The 27,894-nt window shown below is 39.2% G+C and overlaps 1 protein-coding gene and 2 non-coding genes across 5 annotated transcripts; 1 reads left to right on the forward strand and 2 right to left on the reverse strand.

Moving 5' to 3' along the window:
* On the reverse strand, nucleotides 1–27,787 carry ZHX1 (zinc fingers and homeoboxes 1). 3 transcript variants are annotated; one of them, XM_003256176.4, is made up of 4 exons: nucleotides 27,586–27,787; nucleotides 19,513–19,626; nucleotides 4,923–7,772; nucleotides 1–1,888 (listed from the first exon to the last, which is right to left on the reverse strand). In XM_003256176.4, exon 3 carries the CDS (start codon nucleotides 7,545–7,547, stop codon nucleotides 4,926–4,928), a length of 2,622 nt encoding a protein of 873 aa, XP_003256224.1. In that variant the 5' UTR covers nucleotides 7,548–7,772; nucleotides 19,513–19,626; nucleotides 27,586–27,787; the 3' UTR covers nucleotides 1–1,888; nucleotides 4,923–4,925. The 3 variants fall into 3 exon arrangements, with proteins under 3 accessions (XP_003256224.1, XP_030651363.1, XP_030651365.1); XM_030795503.1 differs by lacking the exon at nucleotides 27,586–27,787 and adding an exon at nucleotides 26,441–27,047; XM_030795505.1 differs by lacking the exons at nucleotides 19,513–19,626; nucleotides 27,586–27,787 and adding an exon at nucleotides 26,441–27,047 and having other exon boundaries at nucleotides 7–1,888.
* LOC115830789 lies at nucleotides 15,076–15,182 on the forward strand. The gene has a single exon (XR_004026326.1). It is a non-coding gene; the product is annotated as a U6 spliceosomal RNA (small nuclear RNA).
* On the reverse strand, nucleotides 18,881–18,984 carry LOC115830739. The gene has a single exon (XR_004026290.1). It is a non-coding gene; the product is annotated as a small nucleolar RNA U13 (small nucleolar RNA).
* Nucleotides 27,788–27,894: the final 107 nt, after the last annotated feature.

Genomic DNA, 27,894 nt, shown 5'->3' on the forward strand with positions numbered 1-27,894 from the left:
TCACTGTAAACTACTAATCACTACTAACTTTTATTTTGTATTCAAGGTCACAATCAACCAGAAGAAGGTTCTTTTGCTCTGTCAAATAAATATATTTAAAAGCTAGCAAACGTCAGAGAAGAGTTTTATCAAGCCTATAAAAGAGACGAGGGAAATTTATTAATAGTTATATACAGCTACACAGAGTTAACATATTGCAAGGGAAACAACTATATTCAAAGGCTTCATTTCTAATAACTTGACATTTCAAATTTTGAGAACATTAAAATTATTGTCAAACAAAACTCAGACCACATTAGCAATGTTTATAAAAGGGAGCAATTTAATCATTATATTACAGAGTGCTTTAAGAAGTTTTTAAACGTGTAAAAGAAAAAAAAAAAGCCTAGTGCATTACGGTCTTTACATTGCTTCTTTTTTAAAAAAGTTAACAGTAGTATGAAAAAAGCCACCCACAAAGCCAGCTGTCCGAGTGAGGAAATCAGCTACATTGCAGCATTTTGGAATTACTAATAAAGCTATAGTTAAAAAATAAAAAGTTTATAAAAATGAAAGCAGCATGCATATTCAAGGCTTTTTCATAACATTTTCAATGGCTGAAAAACATTTAACCAAGAGCTTAATATTTATTATCCATTAAATTAGAGAAAATAAACTGGCCAAGCCTACGTCTGGTCATTCAGAAAAACATGTTAAAATCCAAAGCTAATTAAACTGAACATTTCTTCTATGAAGAAAGCACATTTTGAAAAATGGTCCTATGGTCACAAAAGAAAGGGTTCTTCCCAATATGAATGAACAGCACCAGTCTTTACAAAGTTTGTAAATTAGTATGAACTTTCAATTTCCTGATACGGCAAGAGTTAACAGTTAACACTCCCAAGATTCATAAGTGAAAAGCTAACTTTTAACTCATTATGATCAGTTCAGAATTTTTTCTCTATTCACTGAAATTGTTATAAAAGTAAAATTTCACTGAAAGATAACTCTTAAAAATTCTGATCTGACACCTGTATAAACATTTCTGATTTCCACGATTGTAAGAAAACACTAAGTATACATTTACTACGTGATTCTTTTTCACATTTTTGGTGCAGTATTTATTTCAAAGTTTCACCCTATCCAAATTATCATGCCAGTTTCTTTCCCTTCTTCAGAATTAATTACCTGCATTTTAATAAAAAGCAAATCAGCTTCTAATGGAACAAGTAACAGTAGAAACAGTGGTATTCATGGATGTGCTTAATGAAGGATCCAGTTATTAAGGGCCAGTGAAACCATAAAATCTTATTGTTTCAACATATATAAATAGGCTGTTTTTACATTTGAAATTGTATAAACCCATGCACAACTTTTAATCTTAGTGCAAGGTCTGATAAATAAGACATAGTAATAAATCAGGGTTTGGTTGTTTTTTTTTTTTTTTTACCCATTTCTAACAATTTTTACTGTAAAATTTTTGGTCAAAAGTTCTAAGGTTAATCACATCTCAAAGAATAGAGGCAATATATAGCCCATCTTACCAGACACACAGTATTAAGCTGGACTGAATATGAGGACAAGCTCTAGTGGTCATTAAACCCCCTCAGAAAGTCTAAGTTTCAGAATGTCTCCATCATATTAGAATAAAAATGTACTGTATTAAAATTTAAATTGAATTTTTACAAGTTGTTTTTTAATAGTGTTCTATTTACATTGCAGAACTTCCACCAACTGCAGTAGTTTAACTTTGGCACAACATTAAGTTCCATTTCTTTTGGGTATTGGATCCTGCTTTTTGAGTGTGTATGCCCCAAAACGTTTTCAACGTCATCAAAGATTGGGCAAATTCACAGTAAATCAGACATCTTGAGTTGAAGAATTGATTCTCCTTCAACGTTTTAGGCAGCTAAAAAAGAAAAACATCATAAAAAACTGAAAATTTAAAGAAAACCGTATTTTAAATTTTACTACTTTTAGAAATAAAAGTATCAATTATTCATGAAAATACATCTTTTGTATTCTCTTGAGATCACCTGCCACATATGTCTTACATAATACACTAGACTTTGTGTGCAACTCATCTATGTATATGTTCTTCATATGCTAGATTTGTTTATAAACATTTATCACCTTTATGTAATAATTTATTTCAAACTGTATTAGCAGGGAGTATATATTTCATTGTCAGTATCTGTAATAAGCAGACTATGAAATCTAAAGACTTGTACTTTTTTCTACTTCTATACAAGGTGCAAAAGATATATATATGTACCTCACTTCCTGTAATAACTATTTTGGGAAGGTTTGGTAACTTTTTTGGTAAATTGAACGATATTTAAATGAAGAAATAACTATTTAGAGAAGGCTATGGTGAATCCTCTTATAAGTGAAAAATTATTTTACTAAGCCAAGGATAACTTGATGTTTCAGAAATTTGGACTTTTGTGTATTTAAAAAGCAAGGCATGCTTCTATGCTACCACAAAAGTATATAATATGGTTTGGCTCTGTGTCTCCCCACCCAAATCTTACCTTGAATGGTAATTATTAAGGGACAGAGATACCACAAAATCTTATTGTTTCAACATATGTAAATAGGCTGTTTTTACATTTGAAATTGTATAAGCCCATACATAACTTTTAATCAGGGAGTGTCGGGGGAGGGAGCCTGGTGGGAGGTGACTGAATCATGGGGGCGGACTTCCCCTCTGGCTGTTCTCATGATAGTGAGTGAGTTCTCAGGAGATCTGGTTGTTTGAAAGTTGTGTGGAACATCCCCTTTCGCTCTCTCTCCTGTTCGGTCATGGTGAGATGTGCTTGCTTCCCCTTCTTCCCCTTCGCCTTCTGCCATGACTGTAAGTTTCTTGGGGCCTCCCAGTCATGCTTCTTGTTAAGCCGGCAGAACTGTGAGTGAACTAAACCTCTTTTCTTCATAAATTACCCAGTCTCAGGTAGTTCTTTATAGCAGTGTGAAAATGGACTAATACAGTGCATGTATAACATACATCATACAATCTTTTGAAAACTGTAGTTTTAGGTTGAATTTTCTGACCAGAATTAGTATCCATTACAGTGTTAATATATAACATAAGAATTATCTATACAAACTTAAAGGTCAAACTAAACTGTACCAAAAAATTCACATTATTTTTGGAAGACTGCAACTCCCCAAAAAAATCATTGCAGAGGTTACAACAACAACATTCACTGCAGCAACAAATTTGTTGATTTAATCTTGGCTGAGTGCACATTCTTGTGTTTAGCAATAAAAAAAAATGCCTGTTAAAAATATTTTATGTATCTGGGTCAGAAGAAAGCCTGCTCTGAAGACTTCTGACATTAGGAAATGGAGGGCTGCACTTCAGGATAAAGCTGTATGAAACTGTTTAACTTCTTATAACCTAAAATGATTACATTATACTCTATAACCTGGAATGATGTTTATACTGCTTATTAAAACAGGTACATTTTTAGTTTCATCTGTTATCCCTTAAAAAATATTAACAAGGAGAAAACCTGAAAAAGGATTGCCAAGCAGTAAGAATAGTACCTGGCACATATTAAGCTCTCTATAAATAATTGTTAAAATAAATAAAACCAGAGAGGAGATATAAGGGAATTAAGGAAAAACTGCACAGAATAAGAGAGCATAAAAGTAGGGGATGGGATACTGATGCAAAAAGCCAAGGAAATTAAGTAAGCATGCTCACGTGTAAAATAATAATGAGAGTCTACATCTCATTTCCTTCCTTACTGTTTGAGAACACCGCAGTCATTTCTGATAGCAAGATGCTATTTGGACTACTGACAGACATACACAAACATTTCATGACAACTGCATTGTTTTCAAAACAGTGTACTTTTACCCCGGAACACTCCAAAACAAAGAATAGCAAAGAATAAAACTATGTTATTAAATTCTGGAAGTATTAAGAATTCAATTCCTAACTCCAAAGCAGGTATCTGATTTGCAACTACAGTACAACTTTAATTAATCCAATTTACAAAAGAACTAAGATTTAAGGAACATGCCAAAACCTTTCAAATTTAAGCCATATTTATTTGCATTTTTAAGACTACAGAGATATACTTTAAATCAAATACAATGTTAGTGCTGGTAGCAGGTTTGTTTTATACCAAAGAATGAAAAGATATTTTAAGCAATTGGGTTTATATCAAATCTGTTATTTGCCTTTTGATCTCTAAAACAGAAATAATTTATATCACAGTTTTCAAGGACAGATGCCACCTAAGCAAACATGAATTTATATATGGCCTAAAACAGACCTTTGACTTTTAACAGAAAAAGATATTGAGTAATTTTATAAATTACTAAAAAGATACTGAGTAATTTCATAAATACATAAAGCATTTTAAACTCTAGTTAAAAATCTAGTAAAGTTTTGGGAACAATGCAATGAAGAAGAAAAGATACCCATTTTCACCTAGTTTCCTAAAACTGCACAATCCTCAACCCTGTAGTAAGTCTTTCCTTTGGTGTACTTTTCCCCTTCTTTTTAGTTTTCATTTTTGAATTATTTCCTTAAATCGGCAAAAAATGAAGCTTTAGTGAAGGGGGCATTGCAATAAAATACATTTTAGTTATCTTCAGTATTTGTTTGTGAATCCCCTCAACTTGCCTGCCAGTCTCCCTTCATAGAGACTGGGTAACTTTCCTTCAAAACAAAGTAAAAAAACCCCAATTCATATGAAAAATAATAATTAAGACATTAAACTCTACATAATAGTAATAATAAAACTACACATGATAATCATTTATCTCTTGGCTATACTAATGGTACCTAGTCTTCTTATTAGGGAAAAGAAAAACTACTTCAGAAAAAACTATCAAAAATGAAGATGACTGATACAACAAGGTGACTGTTCAAAATGTATGTGGCTGATGAACATATACGCAGATTAAAAATTTTCGTAACTTACATTTCAGTCATCTGATTTAGAAAGCTTCCGTTTCACATGTCGTGGAGGCTCCCAAGTGTCACTATCATCTGTTTCTTCTTCATCCTCTTCCTGGTCATCAATAACTTCATCTTCCTCCTCATTTTCCTCAAATAATTCTATACCTAATTCTGATCTTCTCTGTCTTTCTGCAAACCACTCTCTGACCTGCTCATAGCCCATATGTGATTTGTTAACAAGTTCATCAAGGTCTTGCTCATTAAGAAACTTGTGCTTCAGGTAATAATCCTTAAGTATTGCAGTTCCAGTTTTAAATTTTATGAGTGATGGTCCCCTGTCCCAATTGTTAATTCTTTTGCTTCCTCTAGGCCGCCCACGCGGTCTTCCTCTTCCCCGTCCTTTGGGTCTCCCTCTCCCTCTTTTCCTAAGGGAAGACAGACCATTCATACTACTTGAATTGGCGCTCTGATAATAGTAGTACCATTTCAAGTTTCCATTCTTCCAAGCATAACGGGTGTCCCCAAACCAACTAACTATGTCTGTTCTAGCAAGCCCGCTTTCTTTGGCCAACTTGTCATATTCTTCTGGTGATGGCCACTGTGTCCGGACAAATGCACTCTTAAGCATGTGCAGCTGCTCAGGTGTTTTTTTACATATCTTGCCTGTACTCCCTGACTTAGGTGCACCAGATTCATCTCCAGGAGAAGTTTCTCCAGCTTCTTCTTTGGAACTACCTGCATTACTTTCATCTATTTCCATTTTCTCTTCCTTTAAAGCTTTTGATTTCTTCTTCTCTGTAAACCAAGCATCGATTTCTCTTCTGGTAAGTTTGGTTTGTGCCCTTAACCTATTTAATTCTTCATCTGTAAGTACAGAGCTGTTGAGGAAACTTGCCTGAAGGACACGAAGCTGCTCTGCAGTTTTCTCTTTAAACTTCTGGGGAGTAAAGTCAGGAAAAGGATTCCAGGATTGCTTAGGCTGTGCAGTACCAACAGTTGGGGATTCCGTGGTTTCATCACTGGAGTCTATAATAATGGTGGTAGAGGAATCATTGTTGAGATGTAAGCACTGATTACTCTTTGAATTTCTCTGGTTGTACCTTGTGTCACTAAACCATTTTTTAATCTCTCCTTTTGTCAGGCCTGTTATTTTCATAAGTCTGATAATTTCTGAATCATGGGGAAACTGATTTTTAAGGTAGCTAACTTTTAATTCTGCCAGTTGCTCTTTTGTCTTTTTTGCCCGAATGCCAAATGAATCAGGGTTTACCAATGCAGTTTCATGTTTGACACTTTGAGAAGTTGGAACTGCTGCTGTTGCCGGCTTTGTTTCTGCAGTAGGCTGAGCAGCAGGTACCTGACTTTTCTGTACATTATTTTGACTTGGAACGCCTGCCACTGTCAAGGCTATAGGTGCTGTAACTGGCAAGGTGTTTGTTCCAGCCACTTGAGTAAGGACCAGACCAGGCTGACCAACTATTTGGCATGTCTGTAAAATAGATGGTAAACCGTTACTCCCTGTGGAAATGTGTGTAGGAATAACAGTTATGGTCTGAGGTACAGTATGCACTGTTCCATTGAATTGTTTCCTTCTTGCCTCCTCTACTTCCTCGGGAGTCCAACTAACACCATGTTTTAAACGTTGGGCTGAAAACCATATCTTGATCTGTTCTTCTGTATATTTTGCTTGAGCAGAAAGAACTGTAATTTCTGACATTGTTGGGTAAGGGAATTTGTTGTAGGTGTTAAGTAAAAGGGGATTGTTATCCAATGCAGCATTGTAGGTGGGAATGCTATTAACAGGGATTAAGACTTTGGGAATCAAATTAGAATTCTGCTGAGCAGATACAGCAGTTATCACCTGGGCCAATCCAGGAAGAACTGCTGCTGGTGTCACTACCGTGCTGGCAGTACTTGGATGTATTCTGTTTACAATGGAAGTACTTGTATTAGATTCAGAAGCTGAAGAACTTGGATTTTCTACAATTTCTTCACGGTCTGGTTTGATTTCATTCTCTTTCTCTTCAGGAACGTCCTCAACTGAGTTATGATGAACTGCAATCCGTTTGTTTTCCACTTTATTTTTCATCATTTTCATGATAGGAGTTTTACTGATAGATATTCCCGAAGAAGAAACTTCTGTAGATTCTGCTTGCTCTGCATTCTCCTCTTTAACAAAACTACCATCAAAAGTCAGATCATTTATTGTTTGTTCAAAGATTGTCTGGTTATTACGTTTCACCATAGTCAACTTAAAATTCTCTTCTCCTGGGTGATATTTCAGATTATGCTCAGAAAGTGCATCATACCTTTTGGTAAGAAAATTGCATTCGACACAAACATAGGATGAATTTAGCACTACATTGGGATGTTCTGAATCCACATGAAAAGTAAACATATTTAGATCTGGAGTTTGAAAAGTACAATATTTACATTCATATCCACCTTCAACTTTTTTATTTTGCTGATTGTCTGAATCCACAGATTCATGAACTTCTTCATCACTTGAGATACTCTCTGCTCTGGTGTTTTCTACAGGTGTAAGCACAGGAGGACCTTCATCCAAATCTGATATCAACTCAAGGTCTGGATCTTGTTCACTGGCAAGGACCATGCAAGGTGTTGTTGATTTTCGCCTGCTTGCCATTCTGATGTTATGAGGAAAAGCTCAGTGGTGATTAAAAAGCATCGAGGCTTAAAACTGTTCAGTGTTCTTCATTTGAAAACAATGGCTTTTGGTTCTTCAAGTCCATTTTTGTGCTCAACAAGTCTCATTAGCAGCTTTCTCATGGTGCAATCAAGTAAAGAGCTTATTGTTGGCAGATAAAATACTGCTGAATTTCTGAAATTTTTGAAGCACAACTCCAATCACCTACATTAAAATAAATTTAAAAATGTTTTAAAATGAGTAACTATGATCTTTTAAACAAATTATAGTTATAGTTCACTTATAAGAAGTGCCTGGATAGCTCAGTTATAAAGATCTAGAATAAGATAAGAATCAGAAAAAAATGTCCTCTAAAGATCAAAATAAATCTCTCCAAGCCAACTCATTGAACGTTAAGTACTTTACCTTGGGTCAGACACAAGCTTATTCATTTAAATTTTTTAGTCAGCTATATATTAGAAGACAAGGGGGAAAGGGCCTGCTTTGGCAAGCACGCTATTATTAATGTGAAATGGCAACGTTAACAAGGGAGGAACTTTAACACTATAAAAAGCATCCACAGATACTAAAATATTATGGCCATTAAGTGTGTAAGAAATTCAGCCTGGCCAACATGGTGAAACTCCGTCTCTACTAAAAATACAAAAATTAGCCAGGCGTAGTGGCAGGTGCCTGTAGTCCCAGCTTCCCCAGAGGCTGAGGGAGGAGAATCGCTTGAACCCAGGAGGCAGAGATTGCTGTAAGCCAAGATCATGCCACTACATTCCAGTCTGGGCAACAGAGTGAGACTCTGTCTCAAAAAAAAAAAAAAAAAAAAAAAAAAAAAGACAAGAAATTTAATCTATTAGTTCATTAGTTATGTCCTCTTCTTCCTACTGGTCTATCTCACCAGCCAAAAGCATGCTTCAAGTATGGCAAAAATAGCAAAGATGGAGGATGAATGATCAAAGTTTCAGAAACATTATTCTTTTTTTTTTTGAGACAGAGTCTCACTCTGCCACCCAGGCTGGAGTGCAGTGGCGCAATCTCGGCTCACTGTGACCTCTACCTCCTGGGTTCAAATGATTCTCTTACCTTAGCCTCCCGAGTAGCTGGGATTACAGGTGCTTGCCACCATGCCTGGCTAATTTTTGTAGTTTTAGTAGAGACGGGGTTTTACCACGTTGGCCAGGCTGGACTCGAACTCCTGACCTCAGGTGATCTGTCCACTTTGGCCTCCAAAAGTGCTGGGATTACAGGCATGAGCCACCGTGCCTGGCCTACCAGAAACATTATTCTTAGCATTTGCCACCATGCTACCAAAAGTTATAAAGCATATCTAGTCACATCAGTCTCCTGATATAGGTCCCTAATGTTGAAGGAATAAAGTTCAAACTCCTTGCAGGACATATAATCCCTTTCACAACCTAGTCTAACCTCACTTTCCTTCCTCCTATTTCCTTATGCTTTAGGTACACCAGAAATGACTGCCATTCCACAGACATTCAATGCACTTTTAGACCCTTACTCAAGCCCTTCCTTAGGTTAGGACACTTGTGTTGATCTCTCTGTGTGCCCTCTAGGACAGCAGTCCTCAACCTTTTTGGCACCAGGGACCGGTTTCATGAAAGACAATTTTTCCACGTACCACAGTGCGGGGGGATGAGATGGTTTTGGGATAAAACTGTTCCACCTCAGATCTGGCATTAGATTCTCACAGGGAGTGCGTAACCTAGAGCCCTCGCATGCGCAGTCACAATAGGGTTGTGCTCCTATGAGAATCTAATGCCGCTGCTCATCTAACAGAAGGCAGAGTTCAGGCGGTAATGCTTGCTTGCCTACCTCTCACCTTCTGCTGTGCAGCCCAGTTCCTAACAGGTCATGGATTGGTACTGGGTCACGGCACAGGGGTTGGGGACCCCTACTAGAGATCACCTTCTCCCTTTCATTTGGTCTCATTTCCTCCCGTTTATTTTCTAGTCTAGTACTTACCATACTGTACATGGCAGAGTAATGTTACATTTCTGTCCCTGCACCCTCATCCATATCTGAGGTCTCCTTACTCTAGATATTGTGTCTCATTTTTAGTAACAGCTTGCTATAATTTGGTGTTTGATCCCTCCAAATCTCATGTTGAAATTCGATCCCCAATGTTGGAGGTAGAGCCTAATAGGAGCCGTCTGGGTCATGGGGTCAGATCCCTCATGAAAAGTTTGGTGCTGTCCATGTGGTAATGAGTGAGTTCTCGCTCTACTGTTCCTGCAGGAGCTGGTTGTTAGGAAGAGCCTGGCACCTCCCCACTGTCTCTCCTGCTTCCTTTCTTGCCATGTGATCTCTGCCCACATGCATTCCCCATCATCTTCTGTCATGAGTGGAAGCTGCCTGAAGCCATCACCAGAAGCAGATGCTAGAGCCATGCTTCTTGTACAGTCTGCAGAACTGTGAACCAAAGAAACCCTTTATCTTTCTAAATTACCTAGTTCTGGGTATTCCTTTATAGGAACACAAAGAGACTGAGACACAGCTTTTTTGAGATAAAACAAAGTCCCCAAAACTCTGGATTGAGCCAAGGAACTTTGTATCTTCAACCTAATACTCTCCCAGCTGAGCTATTTTGGCTGACATCTCATTAATGTTGCATTCCCAAGTGCATACAAGAAGCCTGAATTCAGGGAGGTAATCACTCAATGTTTATTAAATTTGCAGAATGAACAGGAAAATAGTCCTACAAAACTCAACAGGACCTGCAGGAGGCATCACCATAGAGAACAGTATCTGAAATTCACAATAATAACTTTAAATCATCAAGAAAAAATGAATTAGGATCACACAAATATACTTAAATAAATTTTATACCTAAAATTTTTTAAATAAAAAGCTTTTTTTTTTTTTTTTTTTTTGAGACAGAGTCTTGCTGTCGCCCAGGCTGGAGTGCAATGGTGCGATCTCGGCTCACTGCAGGGTCCGCCCCCTGGAGTTCACGCCATTCTCCTGCCTCAGCCTCCCGAGTAGCTGGGACTACAGGCGCCTGCCACCTCGCCCGGCTAATTTTTTGTATTTTTAATAGAGACGGGGTTTCACTGTGTTAGCCAGGATGGTCTCGATCTCCTGACCTCGTGATCCGCCCACCTCGGCCTCCCAAAGTGCTGGGATTACAGGCGTGAGCCACTGCGCCCGGCCTATAAAAAGTTTTATGCTAAAGTAAAGTTTGTGTTTCTGAAGTCTAATCCAAATGAGAATGAAAAAAATGGGTAAGTGATTTCATTTATTCTCCACCACAAATTAGAGCTATTTTTAATTTACTGGCATCCTAGTTGAATGGAGGAGAAGAGAGTTTGCTTCAAAAATTATAAAGCAAAACCAGGTCCCTATGAGACAATACATCTAGTCAGTAAATGGAGAGACATTTTTAGGAAAGAGAGCAGTCCCAAGAGAGAATACCCTGACTTGGAAGGATGGTAAAATCCTCCTCACTGGAATTATTCAAATACAGACTACACATCCAAGTAGCAGAAGGAAAATTGGACTAAATGTCCTTTGTTCTCTAATTTCCCATATTACCAAATAAAGAGCATCAGTTTTAAAATAATAGTGGTATTAATAATCCAGATCCCTACTCTCAAAGGTGTCATTCTTTTTTTCTTTAAAACACTCTTGATTTCTAAGATATAACAAAGAAATCACTGATATTTACAACTATTTCTTAACCAAATGTTATAAACTAAGCCAATGTTATCTTTTAATCATATAGGGGTTGCCATTATTTTTTTTCAAGTATCAACACAGATGTTTGATCATTTTTTGTCATTAGAAACAGGGAATTCCTTAAATGGCTCTAAATAAGTGGTACAGACATGGTGCTACACATCTGTAATCCAGCTATTCAGGAAGCTAAGGCAGGAAGATTCTTTGAGTCTACGAGTTCAAGACTGGGCAACGTGGTAAGATACTGTTTCTTAAAAAAATAGTAAGTGGAAGAGTAATAAATGAGCAGCACTCGTATTTTGAACAGTAAAGGGAATTGTTGAAAGGCAGAGGAGTAAGCTATTTTGTGACTGTTACTTTCCTGGAATCTGAGAGAGACTATATTTAATTGGGGTGTAATAATAGTTGGAAGGCAAGAGGGTTTCTTTCTGAAACTTTTTCCTCAAAGTGGTGGTTTTCAAACTTTTTGTTTTAAGCAGGGGAGCCCTTTCTTCAAACAAAATGCTATGAGAAATCCCAGGTCAAAACAGATAAAAGAGGAGCCATTGGCCGGGCGCAGTGGCTCACGCCTGTAATCCCAGCACTTTGGGAGGCCGAGGCCAGTGGATCACAAGGTCAGGAGATCAACCATCCTAGCCAACACTGAAACCCTGTCTCTACTAAAAATACAAAAGTTAGCCAGGCGTGGTGGCGGGTGCCTGTAATCCTAGCTACTCGGGAGGCTGAAGCAGGAGAATCACTTGAACTTGGGAGGTGGAGATTGCAGTGAGCCGAGATCGAGCCACTGCACTCCAGCCTGGGTGACAGAGCAAGGCTCTGTCTCTAGGCTGGGCGCGGTGGCTCACACTTGTAATCCCAGCACTTTGGGAGGCCGAGGCGGGCGGATCACGAGGTCAGGAAATCGAGACCATGGTGAAACCCCGTCTCTACTAAAAACACAAAAAAATTAGCCGGGCATGGTGGCGGGCGCCTGTAGTCCCAACTACTCGGAGAGGCTGAGGCAGGAGAATGGCGTGAACCTGGGAGGCGGAGCTTGCAGTGAGCCGAGATTGGGCCACTGCACTCCAGCCTGGGCAACAGACTGAGATTCTGTCTCAAAAAAAAAAAAAAAAAAAAAAAAAAAAAAGAGCAAGGCTCTGTCTCGAAAAAAAGAAAGAAAAGAAAAAAAGAGGAGCTATCTGGTTGGAGGAGGCAGAGGCTAAAACTACTCTCTGACCAAATTCCATGAATCTTACAATCCCCACTTCCACCTTTCAGGGGTTCTGAGATGTGTTTAAAAGCCTTTGGCTTAAAACTTAAACATATCAGCTGGGTGCGCCTGTAATCCCAGCACTTTGGGAGGCTGAGGAGGATGGATCACTTGAGGTCGGGAGTTTGAGACCAGCCTGGCCAACATAGTGAAATCCCATCTCTACTAAAAATATAAAAGTTAGCCGGGGTGGTGGCGTGCGCCTGTAATTCCACTACTCGGGAGGCTGAGGCAGGAGAATCACTTGAACTCAGGAGGTGGAGGTTGCAGTGAGCCGAGATCAAGCCACTGCACTGCAGCCTGGGCGACAGAGCAACACTCCATCTCAAAAAAAAAAAAAAAATACATATATATATATCAAGACAATATATCAGTTTCACCAAAAATCCTCCTCTCATTGAGCCATTGCTCAGCCATGAAATTCGAAAACTCATCTAGAGAGGACAGGTGCAGTGGCTCATGCCTGTAACCCTAGCACTTTGGGAGGCTGAGGAGGGGCGCATCACTTGAGGTCAGGAGTTCGAGACCAGCCTGGCCAACATGGTGAAACCCCATCTCTATTAAAAATACAAAAATTAGATGGGCATGGTGGTGGGCACCTGTAATCCCAGCTACTCAGGAGGCTGAGGCAGGAGAATCACTTGAATCTGGGAGGTGGAGGATACAGTGAGCCAAGATCGCACCACTGCATTCCAGCCTAGGTGACAGACAGAGACTCTGTCTCAAAAAAAAGACTATTTGCTTGCTATAATCTACTGTCAGGCCCCCATGATTTTGCTAACAAAAGTAAGGCCAGTGTATTATTTAACGTATTTCTAAAAAGAGACTGAGAAGTCCCAAAAGAGTTTCAAGATTTGGTCCAAAAGCTCAATTCTGCATAATGTGTATAGTCTAAAAATAGACCAAAGGGCAAACAAAGGTATCCTCGGAATTATTATTATAAAGTCATAAGTTTGGAGGAAACAAGGATCTTAATCTTAGTACACCTGCTCCATTTTTATGGAAGAAGAATCCCAGGCCCAGAGTAGTTAATTCATGAAGTCATTGTGGATAGGGTAAAGCCACAGGTTTTGCAGTCACCTTTGTCAATTAGTAGTTAGGTGCCTGGAAAAGCTATTCAATTCAACCTCAATTTTCTCATGTATAAAACCAAGATTCTTCAATTCAACAAATTCTATTCAACAACTATTTGTTGAATGTCAACCACGTGAAAGGCACTGTGTTAAGCAGTAATGATGCAATGGTGACCAAGACAGGCAGTCTCTGGTTGTTCAGGTACTAGCAGTGAAGCAAGGAAAGCAAGCAGTAAACAATTACTTAGAATAACTATGATCAGTGCAGTAAGAAAAATATGAGTACAGTGCAGGAGGCTTCTAGAAAAGAAGCAGAGAAGGCTTCCCTGGGGGAAACAGAAATAGTAGTATCCACATCAGAGAAAGTAAAAATGCTTCCTTCACTTACTTTGATACAAAGTAGGTGCCTAATTGATGCTATTTTCAGTCCCTGAAAAATTCTTTCCAGAAAAAAATACCATTTTTTAATATTATAAGTTTTCTCACTTTTTTTTAGCAACTTAATCAGCTGAAAATGCACAAAAATTGGATGAAAAAGTAGGAGTAAAAATACAGAATAAGAATTTCTAGGATGTCATTCCTATTCATCTCCCTTTGTCATTAAAGTGCAATGGGACTGAGACTGGAAAATTGCTGTATAGAAATCACTATTAGCTGAAGGCATCACATCCTCTATCTGAAGGTCAACTAAAAATAGGGCTCAAAATCAATTTGGGGAAGCTTGCACTATTTACCTACAAAAAGAGGTTAGAGGTCAGTTGCACAACTCAGTAGCTAGGTGACTCTGCAATTAAAACACAATTAAAATTAGGTCAGCCAATAAAAAAAAGTATGCTGTAAATGCATCCAGCACTGTAATTACTTTTCAAAACTGCTTTAAGTTAACTTTTCAGTAGAGGAAGTGTTTTTAGAAAACTGATCAAATTAATTAATTGCTATACTGCCATTAAAAATGATAATCTTAAGAGTAATTAATATGGAAAAACTACCCATTTACTATTAAATTTTTTAAAACTCAGAAAATTTGCATATTAATTATAATAACTGTGAGGAAATATGTATGCATGTGAACAAAGATGAGATGAGAGTATGTAAAAAATGAAAATTTCACGAGATTATGGGTGACATTTTTATGTGTGATATTCACAAGTTTTCTTTTTCTTTTTCTTTGTTTTTTTCCTTTTTGTGGAGAACAGAGTCCAGTTACGTTGCCCAGGCTGGTCTTGAACTCTTGGGCTCAAGTAATCCTCCCACCTCTGCCTCCCTGTGTTGGGATTACAGGCATGAGCTACCCTGCCTAGCCTACAAATTTTCTTTAATATTGTTATCACATTGCTTTATTATAAAGTACAACAAACAATAGTTTCAAGACCCTAAAATTGCAAATAAACTAAAATATTTCTATGGCCAATTTATGACCAATATTTCTATGATCAAGCTGGAAACAAAGTTTCTTTTCGATTATTAAGGCAAAAAACATGGCTACATAAAGGATTTTCCAGTGCTGGCTTCCACAGCACAAAAACTAAAATTGAAACCATGCGGAGAAGATTAGCATGGCCCTTGGGCAAGGATGACATGCAAATTCGTTTAAAAAAAAAAAAAAAAAAAGAAGAGGAAGGCAGGGAGGGAGGGAGGAAGAGAGGACAGAAGGTAAGAAGGAAGAAAGAAAGAGAAGGAAGAGAAGGGGAGGGGAGGGGAAGGGAGAGGAGTGAAGGGGAAGGGAGGCTTGGAAGAAGGAAGGAAGGAAATATCAAAATAAAAAAAAAAAAAAAAAAGGATTTTCCAGGGAAGCAAGAATCCCTCAGCATGTAGCATTCAGGTATAGTTTTTGGAGCTCTGAGAAGTCAGATTGGCTCTAAGAGCTCTCAAGACCACTCAAACACAATCTCCAGGGTGTAGATCTAGAATAGCCAGTTTCTGTAGATCTATCTGTATACTGGATCTTCTCCTGAGGGTAGGATACCCTTCAGTCAACTATGATTCTGAACTCATCAAAACAATTACAATTTTTACAATTTTACAAGTAATAGTTCTCTACAGAAAAGCATTTAATGAAAGCAAAATGTGTTCTATCACAATCTAAAAAGTTTGAGAGTTCTTATTCAAGTTCTTCTTTTTATGATCAGAAAGAATATCTATTTAGCTATCCACTATATTCCCAGGGCCCAACAAAATACTTATTAGGACCCCAATAATGTTTGCTAAAAAATATCTTTAGGCCAGGCATGGTGGCTCACATCTGTAATCCAGCACTTTGGGAGGCCAAAGTGGGCAGATCAATTGAGGTCAGGAGTTCGAGACCAACCTGGTCAACATGGTAAAACCCTGTCTCTACTAAAAAAATACAAATATTCGCCGAGGGTGGTGATGGGTGCCTGTAATCCCAGCCTTGGGAGACTGAGGCAGGAGAATCACTTGAATCCAGGAGGCGGAGGTTGCAGTGAGCCGAGATCGCACCACTGCACTCCAGCCTGGGTGACAGAGGGAGACTCCATCTCAAAAAAAAAAAAATCTTTAAATATAACTATACTATGTATTATTACATACATTTTACTTCATTAAACACTCATTTATAGAAGAGCTATAAAAACAATTGTGCTTGATTTACTACAGATTACCTTCTATGGTAAAATTCTTAATAAAAATTACCTTAGTCATGAATATTAAAACACCCTTGAATCTAAAACAATCTATTTATTAAAGTACAGCAATGAACATTCAATAAACATTTACCAACATCTAAAATGTCATTGTAATACATCAGTTTTATATATGAATTGAGTATATTTAAATTTGTGAATTACTTAAGAGTAAAACAAGGGAGATAAAACATTCAAAGAATGATTTTGGCAGTGAAATTCAGGAGAAAAGGGTATAGTTATTATAAAGACAGCAAATGCAAATTTGCACTTAGAATCATTACTTCTCTGTTTTATGAGAAAACTATACTTTAATCGTGTTCTACTACATTTTAAAAAAGATTAAAAATAAGTCCTCAATGTAATACACTATAAGAAGTTAGTGGATTATTTCAAATTCTATGCTTACTACTACTAAAAAAAAGTCTAAAATATTTTATAATTAAGCAGAGCTACAACTGCACTGAATTTGCAAGCTTCTGGTTTTTCTGGCTGTTTGGACTTCAAATTAAATGATTAACAGATAATAATATGTTGGCCTGGTTAGCCACAAAAGCATGTTATTTGGTAAGATTTTATGAGAATAAAAACAAACTTTTTTTTCTTGAGACAGAGTCTCACTCTGTTGCCCAGGCTGGAGTACAGTGGGGCGATCTCGGCTCACTGCAACCTCCGCCTCCCAGGTTCAAGCAATTCTCTGCCTCAGCCTCCCAAGTAGTTGGGATTACAGGCGCCCGCCACCACACCTGGCTAATTTTTGTATTTTTTTAGTAGAGACGGGGTTTCACCATCTTGTCCAGGCTGGTCTTGAACTCCTGACATCGTAATCCACCCTCCTCGGCCTCCCAAAGTGCTGGGATTACAGGAGTGACCCACTGTGCCTGGCCACAAACTTTGTTTTTTATACCAATTTGGGTCAAATAAGAGCATTTAGGGCTGAGTGAGGTGGCTCACGCATGTAATCCCAGCATTTTGGGAGGCCAAGGCAGGTGGATCACCTGAGGTCAGGAGTTTGAGACCAGCCTGGCCAACATGGTGAAACACTGTCTCTACTAAAAATACAAAAATTAGCCCGGCGTCGTGGCGTGCCCTTATAATTCCAGCTACTCGGGAGGTTGAGGCAGGAGAATTGCTTGAACCTGGGAGACGAAGGTTGCAATAAGCCGAGATTGTGCCATTGCACTCCAGCCTGGGTGACAAGAGCAAAACTCTGTCTCAAAAAAAAAAAAAAAAGAACATTTAGAAGATACTATAGTTTTTAGGGATCATGTTAATTTTGATGTAGCATCAAAAATAAAACTGTTCTTAAGTAGCAAAAATATACACACTGAGAATCCCTTGGAATCTGCATTTGCATATATACCGAGAATGTTTGGGACTCTGTATTCTATTTAGTTTCACTTCCCTGAGTCAAGAGTTCTGTTTAGCCAGCTGAAAATACTTTAACACGTTTGTATTAAACTAAAAGTTACAAATCCACAAAAATCACGTAATGCCTAAACAGTACGAACAAAGAATGAGGTCAGATTAAAACAAAAGGTATCCACCGTGTTAAAAGAATAAAGGTGACTTTTACATAATTAAGGTATTTTCCAAGTTAAAATGTAAAAATAAAAATAAAATGTTAAAATATTTAGAAACGTCAAGTTCTTAAAAAATTAAATTAGGAATTTGACAACACAAATTTGTATCCACAGCAAATGTTTTTAAAGATTGCTGGTAACCTAGAATCACTACCTGATAGATAAGTCTCAAGAAAACTGTAAAAAATAGTCTCAAGACAATAGAAAATCAAGTATTAAAGTGAATATACAAACAGGAATAAAAATAATAAAAGTGAAAGCATCTAAGAAATTGTGGTCAAAGATAATCAAATGTCAGAGGATACCTTTGCTAATGCTAATTAAGGCTGAAGGGTAAGAAACCCTATCCTCTCTACCTGTTTTTTTGCATCTGAGAAAGCAGACCTTAATGACACTAAAGATTAAAAGAAGAATCCAAACCGGACAGATTTTTTTCTGGCAAGCTCTGACCACAGATTCGAGGAGTGAAATGTCTTTTTGAAAGGTCTCTCCCTAGGGCACTAACATCCTCGTTTTCTCCCCACAGCTGGCAGGTAGGTAGGTAGGTACGTAATACATTGAAAGTGATATATAAACTAGCAGTATCATGAAATCTTTTATCTTGTGAAGAGTTTGTGAATGTGATCAAAAAGTAATTTTCTGCCGAAAACAATTTTTCCCTACTTTTCTCAAGGTGTGTTAAGTCTTTTACAGCCAGTCTAACACAAGAATGCCATTCTCAGTTCCAACTGAGATTATCTTTGAAGACTAAAAAACCATTCATCTGGTCATTATCTTCCCTATTTATAAAGGTAAGGTAACTGTTACCCACTTCATTGAGGATATAATGATTTGATTTTTCAAAATACTTTGAAAGATAATAGTAATCAGTATTGGTAATATCAACTTATAAGAACTCTGTTATCCATTTTTTAAAAATGAAAACTACCACATTAATGTTTACCAAATCTTTCCCAGTATTTTCTGGAATCATCTAAAATAACAATTGGATAAATGCCTCTTATAAAAGCCAATTAATTAATCAGATAAAATATAAAAGCAATTATGTACAAATATATTCAAATATATATATATTTTTTTATGTCACACAGGTAATGTGCCAGTGTCATAACAAGGTTTGAGAAAGGCACATTTCACACATGAGCATGAAAACCCAATCATCACACTTATGAACTACAAAAGGATCAATATTCAAATATTTAAGTTTTGGTATGGTTAATATAAGTAAGAGTATTTAATTAATATCCTGACTCTTATAATTAACTATTATTAGTAGCCTACATTTTGAAAATATAGTTTCAGAATTTGTTCTTGTACATCCTGAAGCATTTTTCTGGATATAGGCAAAAGCATAGCAAAATTTCTAGATCAATGTCCCCATACCAAAGGTACATTTTGTCTTGTTTACCTCTGTTATCACAGCACTTGGTATAGTGCCTGACACAGCAGATTTCATCAAATACTAATTTTAAAATCAATTATAAATATACAAGATTTATTATGAAGTGTGATGCCGTCTCCTTTGAAATTAAAGCAGTCCTATAGTTATAGCTCTTAAAATTTGAAAGTATATTAAAAAAAAAGTGTTAAGCATATGTCTGCTGCTTTTTAAGGAAAGCATTTAAAAACTTTAGCCAAATATAGTATCATGGGATCTAAAGTGAGTACATTCAGTATCTGAGTTTTACCATACCAAAACAATGAAACACATACTTGCCACAGCTTCCTTAGCATTCTGTTCTTTGAAATGGAAGGGTATCCCTTCTAGTTAGATGTTTAGCTCAGGCCATCATGACCAACAGGTCCAAAGCAGCTGTCTGTCTTCTCCTACAAAAAAGTCGTATTTTATTATTCTACATATAATTTAGCCTTAGGAAATTTTTACAATTTAATGCCTTAGCTTTTAATAAATAAATGTAATTTTGAAAAAAAAAAGTTTATTCCCTCATCAAAACTTTAAAAGAACCATTTAAATACCAATCCTAATATTGGTAGGAAACACAAAAACTACACATTAAAAAATTCTATTTATATTATATAGAACATCCAAATAACTATTAGACCATTTTCAATAAAATTTCAAAATGTGAATATATGCTGTCTCTAGTGTGAAAATTGAGATGTAGAAATTGGGAGTTCTTTAAAATGAGTATACGGGCCGGGCGCGGTGGCTCACGTCTGTAATCCCAGCACTTTGGGAGGCCAAGGTGAGCAGACCACCTGAGGTTGGGAGTTTGAGACCAGCTTGACCAACGAGGAGAAACCCAGTCTCTACTAAAAATACAAAATCAGCTGGGCATGGTGGCACATGCCTGTAATCCCAGCTACTCGGGAAGCTGAGGCAGGAGAATCGCTTGAACTGGGGAGGCAGAGGTTGCAGTGAGCCGAGATCGCGCCATTGCACCCCAGTCTGGGCAACAAGAGTGAAACTCTGACTCAAAATAAATAAATAAATAAACAAACAAACAAAGGTTATGAAGACAATTTAGTTAAACTAAGAAATGGGAGTAGTTGTATATGTTTGTGTTAGCACATAAACCTAGTGATACTTGTATCCTAATTTATTATGTTAATCAGAATGGAGAGGATTATTAATGCTGACAACACAAGCCAAAACAAGTTAAACAAACTAGTAGTACTTGATCTGCAAACATGGGGTTATCTAACAGAATGGCTGGTGTCTAGCCATGTCGTTTTTGCCTGAAAGCTACTACCAAATGGCTTTACAATCAGTGCACTGTGAAGCATTAATATCATGCAATCAAATAAATAGAAAATAATTCTCTGAAAATTCAATTACTGTCGAAATATGTTGTATATAATAACCTAGAGCAGTTAAACCAATCAGAAAAGTTTAATAAAGCTACAATTGCTTCTTTTACTAGAACAGTCATAAATAACTTTTGAAGGGTTAAAGCATTTTGTTTGTATTCTTTTTTTTTTTTTTTGAGATGGAGTCTCGCTGTGTCACCAGGCTGGAGTGCAGTGGCACAATCTCGAACCACTGCAACCTCCGACTCCCTGGTTCAAGGGATTCTCCTGCCTCAGCCTCCTGAGTAGCTGGGATTACAGGCACGCGCCACCACGCCCAACTAATTTTTGTATTTTTAGTAGAGACAGGGTTTCACCATGTTGGCCAGGATGGTGTCGATCTCCTGAGCTCAAGTGATCTGCCCACCTTGGCCTCCCAAAGTGCTGGGATTACAGGCACGATCCCTAACCGGCCTTCTGTTGTATTCTTTAAGCACTATTCTCTGTAAACTATAATGAATAAATATTAAGGAAGAGTATTTTCCCAATTAACCTTATTTTTTGATTCCTGCTACTATTACCTACAAGTTTATGAAGAAACTTCTCACATCAAGAAATAATGTAAATACACCAGTCCTTTAGTAAAATACCTCTAGGTTAAGTTAAAACTTAGGCTGAATAAGTACACTATTTTCATGAAAAGCAAAAGAGCATTTTCCTGGTAGGCCCAGTGAAGCATCTTGTTATCTCTGTAGCCTGGGACTCTACAGTTTCATTTCCTGGTATCTCCTTGTTCCGCCACTCATTAGCCATCAATCTACAGGATGTGGACTAGAAGAGAAGATAGGAAACAGCTGCCAAAGAGGGAAGGTTATTTTCCAAAATGAATTATTAATACTTTAGGAAACTGGTAACCTATTTCAATCCATTCTTAAAATCACACAGTAATTGCAAGATATTTTACCGAATGAGTCTCTTGAGAAGAGCTGCCAAGACATGCAAAGGCACCAGGATACAAGAGGAGCAAAAATGAGCTCATCAGTGCTTTTGAATGAAAATCCTAGTTGCCTGATGTTATTTAAGTTCCTGATACTGGGATTACTTTAGAACATTTCTATCTAATTCAAAGTATTTTTCTTAATTTAGTATGAGTGAATTCCAAAAATTAAAGAGCTCATCTCAGCTATGTACATTATATAATAAAATAGAACAAGCTGTTCTGGTAGTAGATGGATTACAAAAAAAGACTGAGAGCTTGGAATTTGGAACAGACTGGGTTCAAATCCAGCACTGCCACTTACTAGCTGTGTGACTTTAGAAAAATGGCTTAGCCTATCTGTGCCTCGGCCCCGTCATCTATAAATGGGACTGGTAATATTAATAGGATACTACTTACTTAATATGGTTGTTGTGAGGATTGAAATAGGTTAACACGTGTAAGGTTTCTGGAATATTTCTTGGTACTTAGAACACAATGAATGTTAGCAAAGAAATCTTTGTTTAAAATTTGCTAACTGTTGACAAGTGATAAAATACTTTAAGAATCTGGGTAACAACCAACCAACAAAATTTATTTGCCATTTCATACCTCTGAGCATATTACATCATGCTGGAACAAGTTGGCTTCAAAAGGCCGATATTAATCAATCAAATTTAACCTCTCCCCCACAAACTTTTTCTGACCTTAGCTTCAAAATGAATCATTACTGTATGACATATTTAAGGGGTATTTCATAGAACTAGCAAACATTTGATGTAAGTAATTTTATCATAGTAACAAGGAGAAATTGTTCTCATGATCCTCCCACTCCCAGGTATGGCCCATATCTAGCAAAGTTTTAACAAACTTCTTTTTAAGAATATTTGATGGTAAGAGAATAAACTTAGGATAGAAGAAAAACATAATTATTAGTTTAGTGCTTAGAAATATCAGAACCTCCTATCTTCTTTCATTTCTCACTAAAAAACAAAAAAGGAAAAGACTTTTAAGAAGGGGAAAAAGGAAGTCAGAAGTCTTGAGAAATAGGAAATCATCAAAATTTAATGAAAGAATTATTTTATGTACAATAATATATGATATGGCTATGACTTCAATATTTTAATTTTGTTAAGATAAATTCTGATAATATTATTTTTTTTAAATCTAAAACTAAGAACTGAAAATTAAAATCTTGCATTAAAAATAATTTATTTGGCTAAGTGCAGTGGCTCACGCCTGTAATCCCAGCATTTTGGGAGGCCAATGCAGAAGGATTGCTTGAGACCAGGAGTTTGAGACCAGCTGGGGCAACACAGCAAGACCCTGTCTCTACAAAAAAAAAATTAAAAATTAGCCGGGCGTGGGTGACACATGACTGTAGTTCTAGCTACTCGAGAGGCTGAGGAGAGAGGATCACTTGAGCACAGGAGTTTGAGGGTGCAGTGAGCCATGATCATGCCACTGCACTCCAGCCTGGGCCACAGAATGAGACCCTGTCTCAAAAAAAAAAAAAAAAATGTATTCAATTGGCTCCCTTGAATAAACATAATTCTTAAACTGCTCCTATATACTTATTTTACAAAGTATATCATCACATTTGTTTAGACCAAAGGTATACGGTCTTACCTCTTAAATTGGAAACTGATTGTATAAAATGCCAAGATTAAGTATCTTTTAAAATCAAAACCTGGCAACTACATAAAAATTTACATATTAATATTTACTTTAAGAATATCCTGTACAAAATGCAGATCTCCAAAATGTAAACTCAAATGTATATTCTGATTAATAATCTAAGTCAGCAACTTCGGTCATGCAAATCTGGTTATTCATGACTACAAATGTATCAGAGCAACAAGGATACAATAAAATTCATCAGTAATAGTATAGAAACATTGGCTCTTATTCTAAACATAGTATCAGTTTTAAAAACAGAAATACAACTTACTTTTGAAAATATGTAGGATTATTTAAAAGGATTTTAAGTTCAAAAAATTTAGTCTTAACAGTAAATATGCTTATCACAACATAAATAAATATTTACAATGGTTTAAAAAATGTGTATTACTGGCTAGCACCATAAACAGTACAATAGATAATTCCAAAAATCTCTCTGAATAATTGCATTGACTATGATATTAGATTAAAAACTAGGTGCTGAACTTTCAACACTGTTAATTTAAGTAAAGTCTTTTAGGCCCAAATCCACAATGCTGCAACACACAAAAAAGGGTTATTTCCTCAGCTACATTTGTGATCATTTTAATAATTTTAAAAGCATTTTCATTTAAGTATTAAGTTATAATTTACAGCAAACTAAGTCTCAAATATCACATTTTATGCTTAATTAGCATAATAAAGAAATATAATACATCATAATATAACCTTTCCATCTTAAAATATAATACAAAAGGGAGAAAAATCTTCAAAATGAACCACCTCTCCTATGCTATTAATTTCGCTAATAACTGTAAAACTTTGTCCCCAATTATTGAAAAAAAAACTTACAATTATCATTAAAGGTGAAATAATTGCTACATCATGCATGAACTGCCCCCCAAATCCAGTGAAATAATAAGCTTAGCTATAAAGGAAAGAAATCTACTAATGAGTGTTCACTAGCACAGGCACATTTATGTTTTCGGCTTTAGCATATTTTCAAACCATCTGGCATTAATGCCTCTCTGGTTCACCCAGCCTAATCTGTTCAGAATTGAATATAAAACTAGAGCTACATGAACATTGCCGAAACCAAAGAACAGCACACATGCATAAAATGTTCCAAATGTAAAGTTCTAAACTAGTTTATACTTGAACTGTATCTTTAAAACATTTCCATTGAAGACGTTAAAGCTCTTTCGAAAATACAAGAATGGTTCAAGAAATCTCTATGAATCATCACTATCATCAGTTACCCAAGTATTACTCTTTCTCATTTTAATCCTGATTGTCAAGGCATCTGAAGAGGTACTTCAACAAAAAAGATTCATTGATAACTGAAATGCTATCATTTTATATCGAAAAGGTCCACGATTATACATTTTACTTTGTATAAAATTAGTCTGCTTAGCCCTAAAATGCTTTCGGAAAGGAGAGAAAAACTAAAAGGAAAAAAATATTCATGAAAACCCTTTTTCTTTTATGTCCTGTTACCGCATTATTGTCATTGGCAGCACTCACATTTCTTTTGCTTAAAATCAGGAGCCAGAATGGCTACTTTAGAAATTAAAATAATCGATGGGTATACTAGGGCCAATTTCCCTGTTAAAACCAACTCCTGCTCACCTTCGCTCTCGACATAAAAACAAATGACTTTTTCAGAATAATTTTTCAGAAACAAAGATAATTAATGTAGCACCATATAACACAAATTAAAGCTTTCAGACAAAGACTGAGAAACAATGACCAATACCAGCAAATCTAAAGTGCTCTTATATATGTATACATACAACACACACACACACCCCAAACCAAATATTCACTGTTCCTGGGGGGAAACTTCTTCCTCCCTAACCGTGAACCGCTGCATATTTTCCAATTTTGTGATTTTCCTTTTTCTGCTATCACATTAACCTCCAAGAGAATTGCTTAAGTTACATGGAATCCCAACCTAATCACATCACGACTTCTCTCTCAGCCTTTACATTTTTCTCTCAAATATTAGCTCTTCGCATTTTTTTTTTCTAATAGCTGGGCTGAGTTGACAGAAAAGGGCTGTGGAATTCCTGCTCTGTCTGATATCTTCCCTGTATTCCTCTTTTCTCATCCCTAGTCTCTGTTCTAATTCCCCCAGCCTGCTGTCTCTCATTGACGCCTTCCCAGCTGCTGGATCCTTCACCAACCTAAGTTAAGGTTATCAAATGGAATCTTTTCCTTCTCAGGGGCTATGCTCTTTCCTTACAGTTACCCACGGAGGAGAGAGGACAGGAAAGGTACTAAAACAAAGAATTGCCAAGTCCCTTTACCTCCAACTTTGGGGTAAATATATAAGGAAAGGGCATCTGCCAGGGCTCTTCTTTCCTGCCCTTAGACCTTGTTCCTCTCACACCTCTCCTTCCCAGCCTTTTACTCCCCTTGAGGAATTAGTAGATTGTTCACTGTGGGCCCTAAGGCTTGGAGGATTCCCATGGGTCAGCCCCCACACCCCCACGCCCCTACCATCCTCTTTAATTAACTTCTCCCTAAATCCCAGGGCTTCCTCACAATCATAATATGGTTCTTAAGGACTCAACTCCTAGTCTTTCCCAAAGTTGGGACATGGCCTGGCCCCGAAACGGGTGCGCACAGCCTTCCTTGAACTGGAGGCAAAGACTTCTCCCGAAGGGTTTGCTGGGGCTCCAACCTCAGTCAGTGCGCTCAGCTCCAGCAAGAGAATCTCTCCTTACTCTGAGAGACTGGGTCCCCACGAGGCAGCCACACGCCCCCGGAGGACAGCGCTCCTGACCTCCTCTAGGACTCCCAACATTACTGGGGTGCTCCCTCCGGCGGCGCCCTCCGCTGGGAATACGCAGTCTTCACTCCCCTCAACAATCCTAAGTTGCTCGGTCCTCACCAAGGTAGGGGGCTGAGATTTTCCCTCCAGAGAGCCCCCCGCCCCCAAGCTCTTTCGGTGGCGGAGACACCCAAAAAGAGCGAGGGAGGCTGTGGGTCTGTCTGTCCCTCTGCGGCGACTGCCCAGCCGCGAGGCAGGCCCCGTCCCTCCCCCTCGGACGCCCCACGCCGGGTACACCCCGCCACCCGCCGGCGCGAGCGGGCTCAGCCCCAGGGGTCTCTGCTGTGAGGCTGCCCTCCTCCCGCCGGGCCCCGCGCTACTCGCCTTTCCCGTGCCGGCCGCGGACTCTGCGCTCCAGTTCCCACCCGCAGCCCAGAGTCTCCGGGCCCGCTGGTCGCGGAGCCGGCTCGCGCCACTACCTGCAGGGGCCGCCGCGCCTCTCAGCGCCACGCCGCCGCCATCTTGCATTTCAAACCGGCTGCACTTTTCAGGGAGTCAACTCTGACCTGTGAACCCTAAACCCGGAACCGCTCGGTGGGCCCGCAAAGGGGCCTCAGCAGCTCGGTGTCCCCGCGGAGCGTGGGGACTCAGGGTGGGGGTGCGAGGAGAGGCGCGCGCCCCAGCGGCCGTCCGGGGGCGAAGGGGGAAGGGAGAGAGCCGGCCAAGGCGGGGCCCTCCCGCGCGCGCGTCCTCCGCGCGCCCCCACCCCGTGCGACGCCGAGCTCTCCACGCCCAGACCCTGCTACTCCACTGGGGTCCGACCCCGGCCCCTAGTCCGGGGATTGGCGCACCGCGGGAGGTAGGGAGCCGCCCCGCCCCCCTGTCAACAGAAGCCCCGCCCCAGGCTGCGGAAGCCCCGCCCTCTGTCAGGAGAAGCCCCGCCTTCCCAGGGCTCGAAATGGCCCCGCCCTTTGCCGGCGACCGCTCCGCCTGCTGTCGACTGAAGCCTGGTCTTCTCTCGGGTCAGCACAGAAGGCAGCCCCGCCTTCCTTGCGCTCCGCCTTCCTAATGTCACTGCTGGATCGTGAGAGGTAAGCATGCTGGCTTCTACTGAAACGCCCCTTGTCATCACACGCCCATCCCCTGGGGCGACACGACCCAGGCCCCGCCCCTTTGGGCGGAAGCCCCGCCCCTCGGGGAGCCGCTGCGAGTCCGGCCGGGAGCCCCGCGCCCTGACAGAAGTCGCCGCGCCCCTTGTCAGCGGCAGCTCCACCTCTCCTCGCTTCCGACCCCGCTCCTCCGCGGGCGGCAGCTCCACCCGCTGACACCAAAAGTTCAGTTCAGCCGCACTCGGAACCGCCGGGCAAGGCGGAGCTGCCCTCTGCCCCTCAGCCGCCCTCCTCCCTGCGAACAGCCACTTGCTCTTCCGGAGGCTTCTTTCCGAGTCGAGGGCTTCACATCCCGTCGGCTTTCAGGGAACCAGCCCCGCAGCGGGGCCAGCGAGGGGCCCGGGGTTTCGGGAACACTGCCCGGCGTCGCCGCCCCTCCCCACTCACTTTCCCTTTCCCCCGCACCGTCGTCAGAACTAGGAGGAACAGAACCAAAGCGGAGAGCGGCGACTCACCCGCCAGCCGCTCCACACACCGGTCCTTGGACGGTGGAGCGCTTCTGGGCCCCTTGATGTTCACTCCCCACCCCCATCCCAGTCGCGGACCTTTTGTGCAGAGCTCTGCTGAGCCACATTAATCCTAAAAGCACAGCAGAGCTCCGCTGAGCCACATTAATCCTAAAAGATGCAGTTGCTTCAAGTGGAAGTCTGATTTTTTTTTTTTTTTTGAGACGGAGTCACGCGTTGTCGCTCAGGCTGGAGTGAAATGGCGCGATCTCTGCTCACTGCAACCTCCGCCTCCCGGGTTCAAGCGATTCTCCTGCC

The sequence above is a fragment of the Nomascus leucogenys genome, chromosome 16, assembly GCF_006542625.1.
Source record: "Nomascus leucogenys isolate Asia chromosome 16, Asia_NLE_v1, whole genome shotgun sequence".
NCBI classification, from domain to species: domain Eukaryota; kingdom Metazoa; phylum Chordata; class Mammalia; order Primates; family Hylobatidae; genus Nomascus; species Nomascus leucogenys.

Excerpts from the sequence above, each read along its gene's own strand:
- ZHX1 (XM_003256176.4), bottom strand. The coding sequence starts at position 7,547 with ATGGCAAGCAGGCGAAAATCAACAACACCTTGCATGGTCCTTGCCAGT.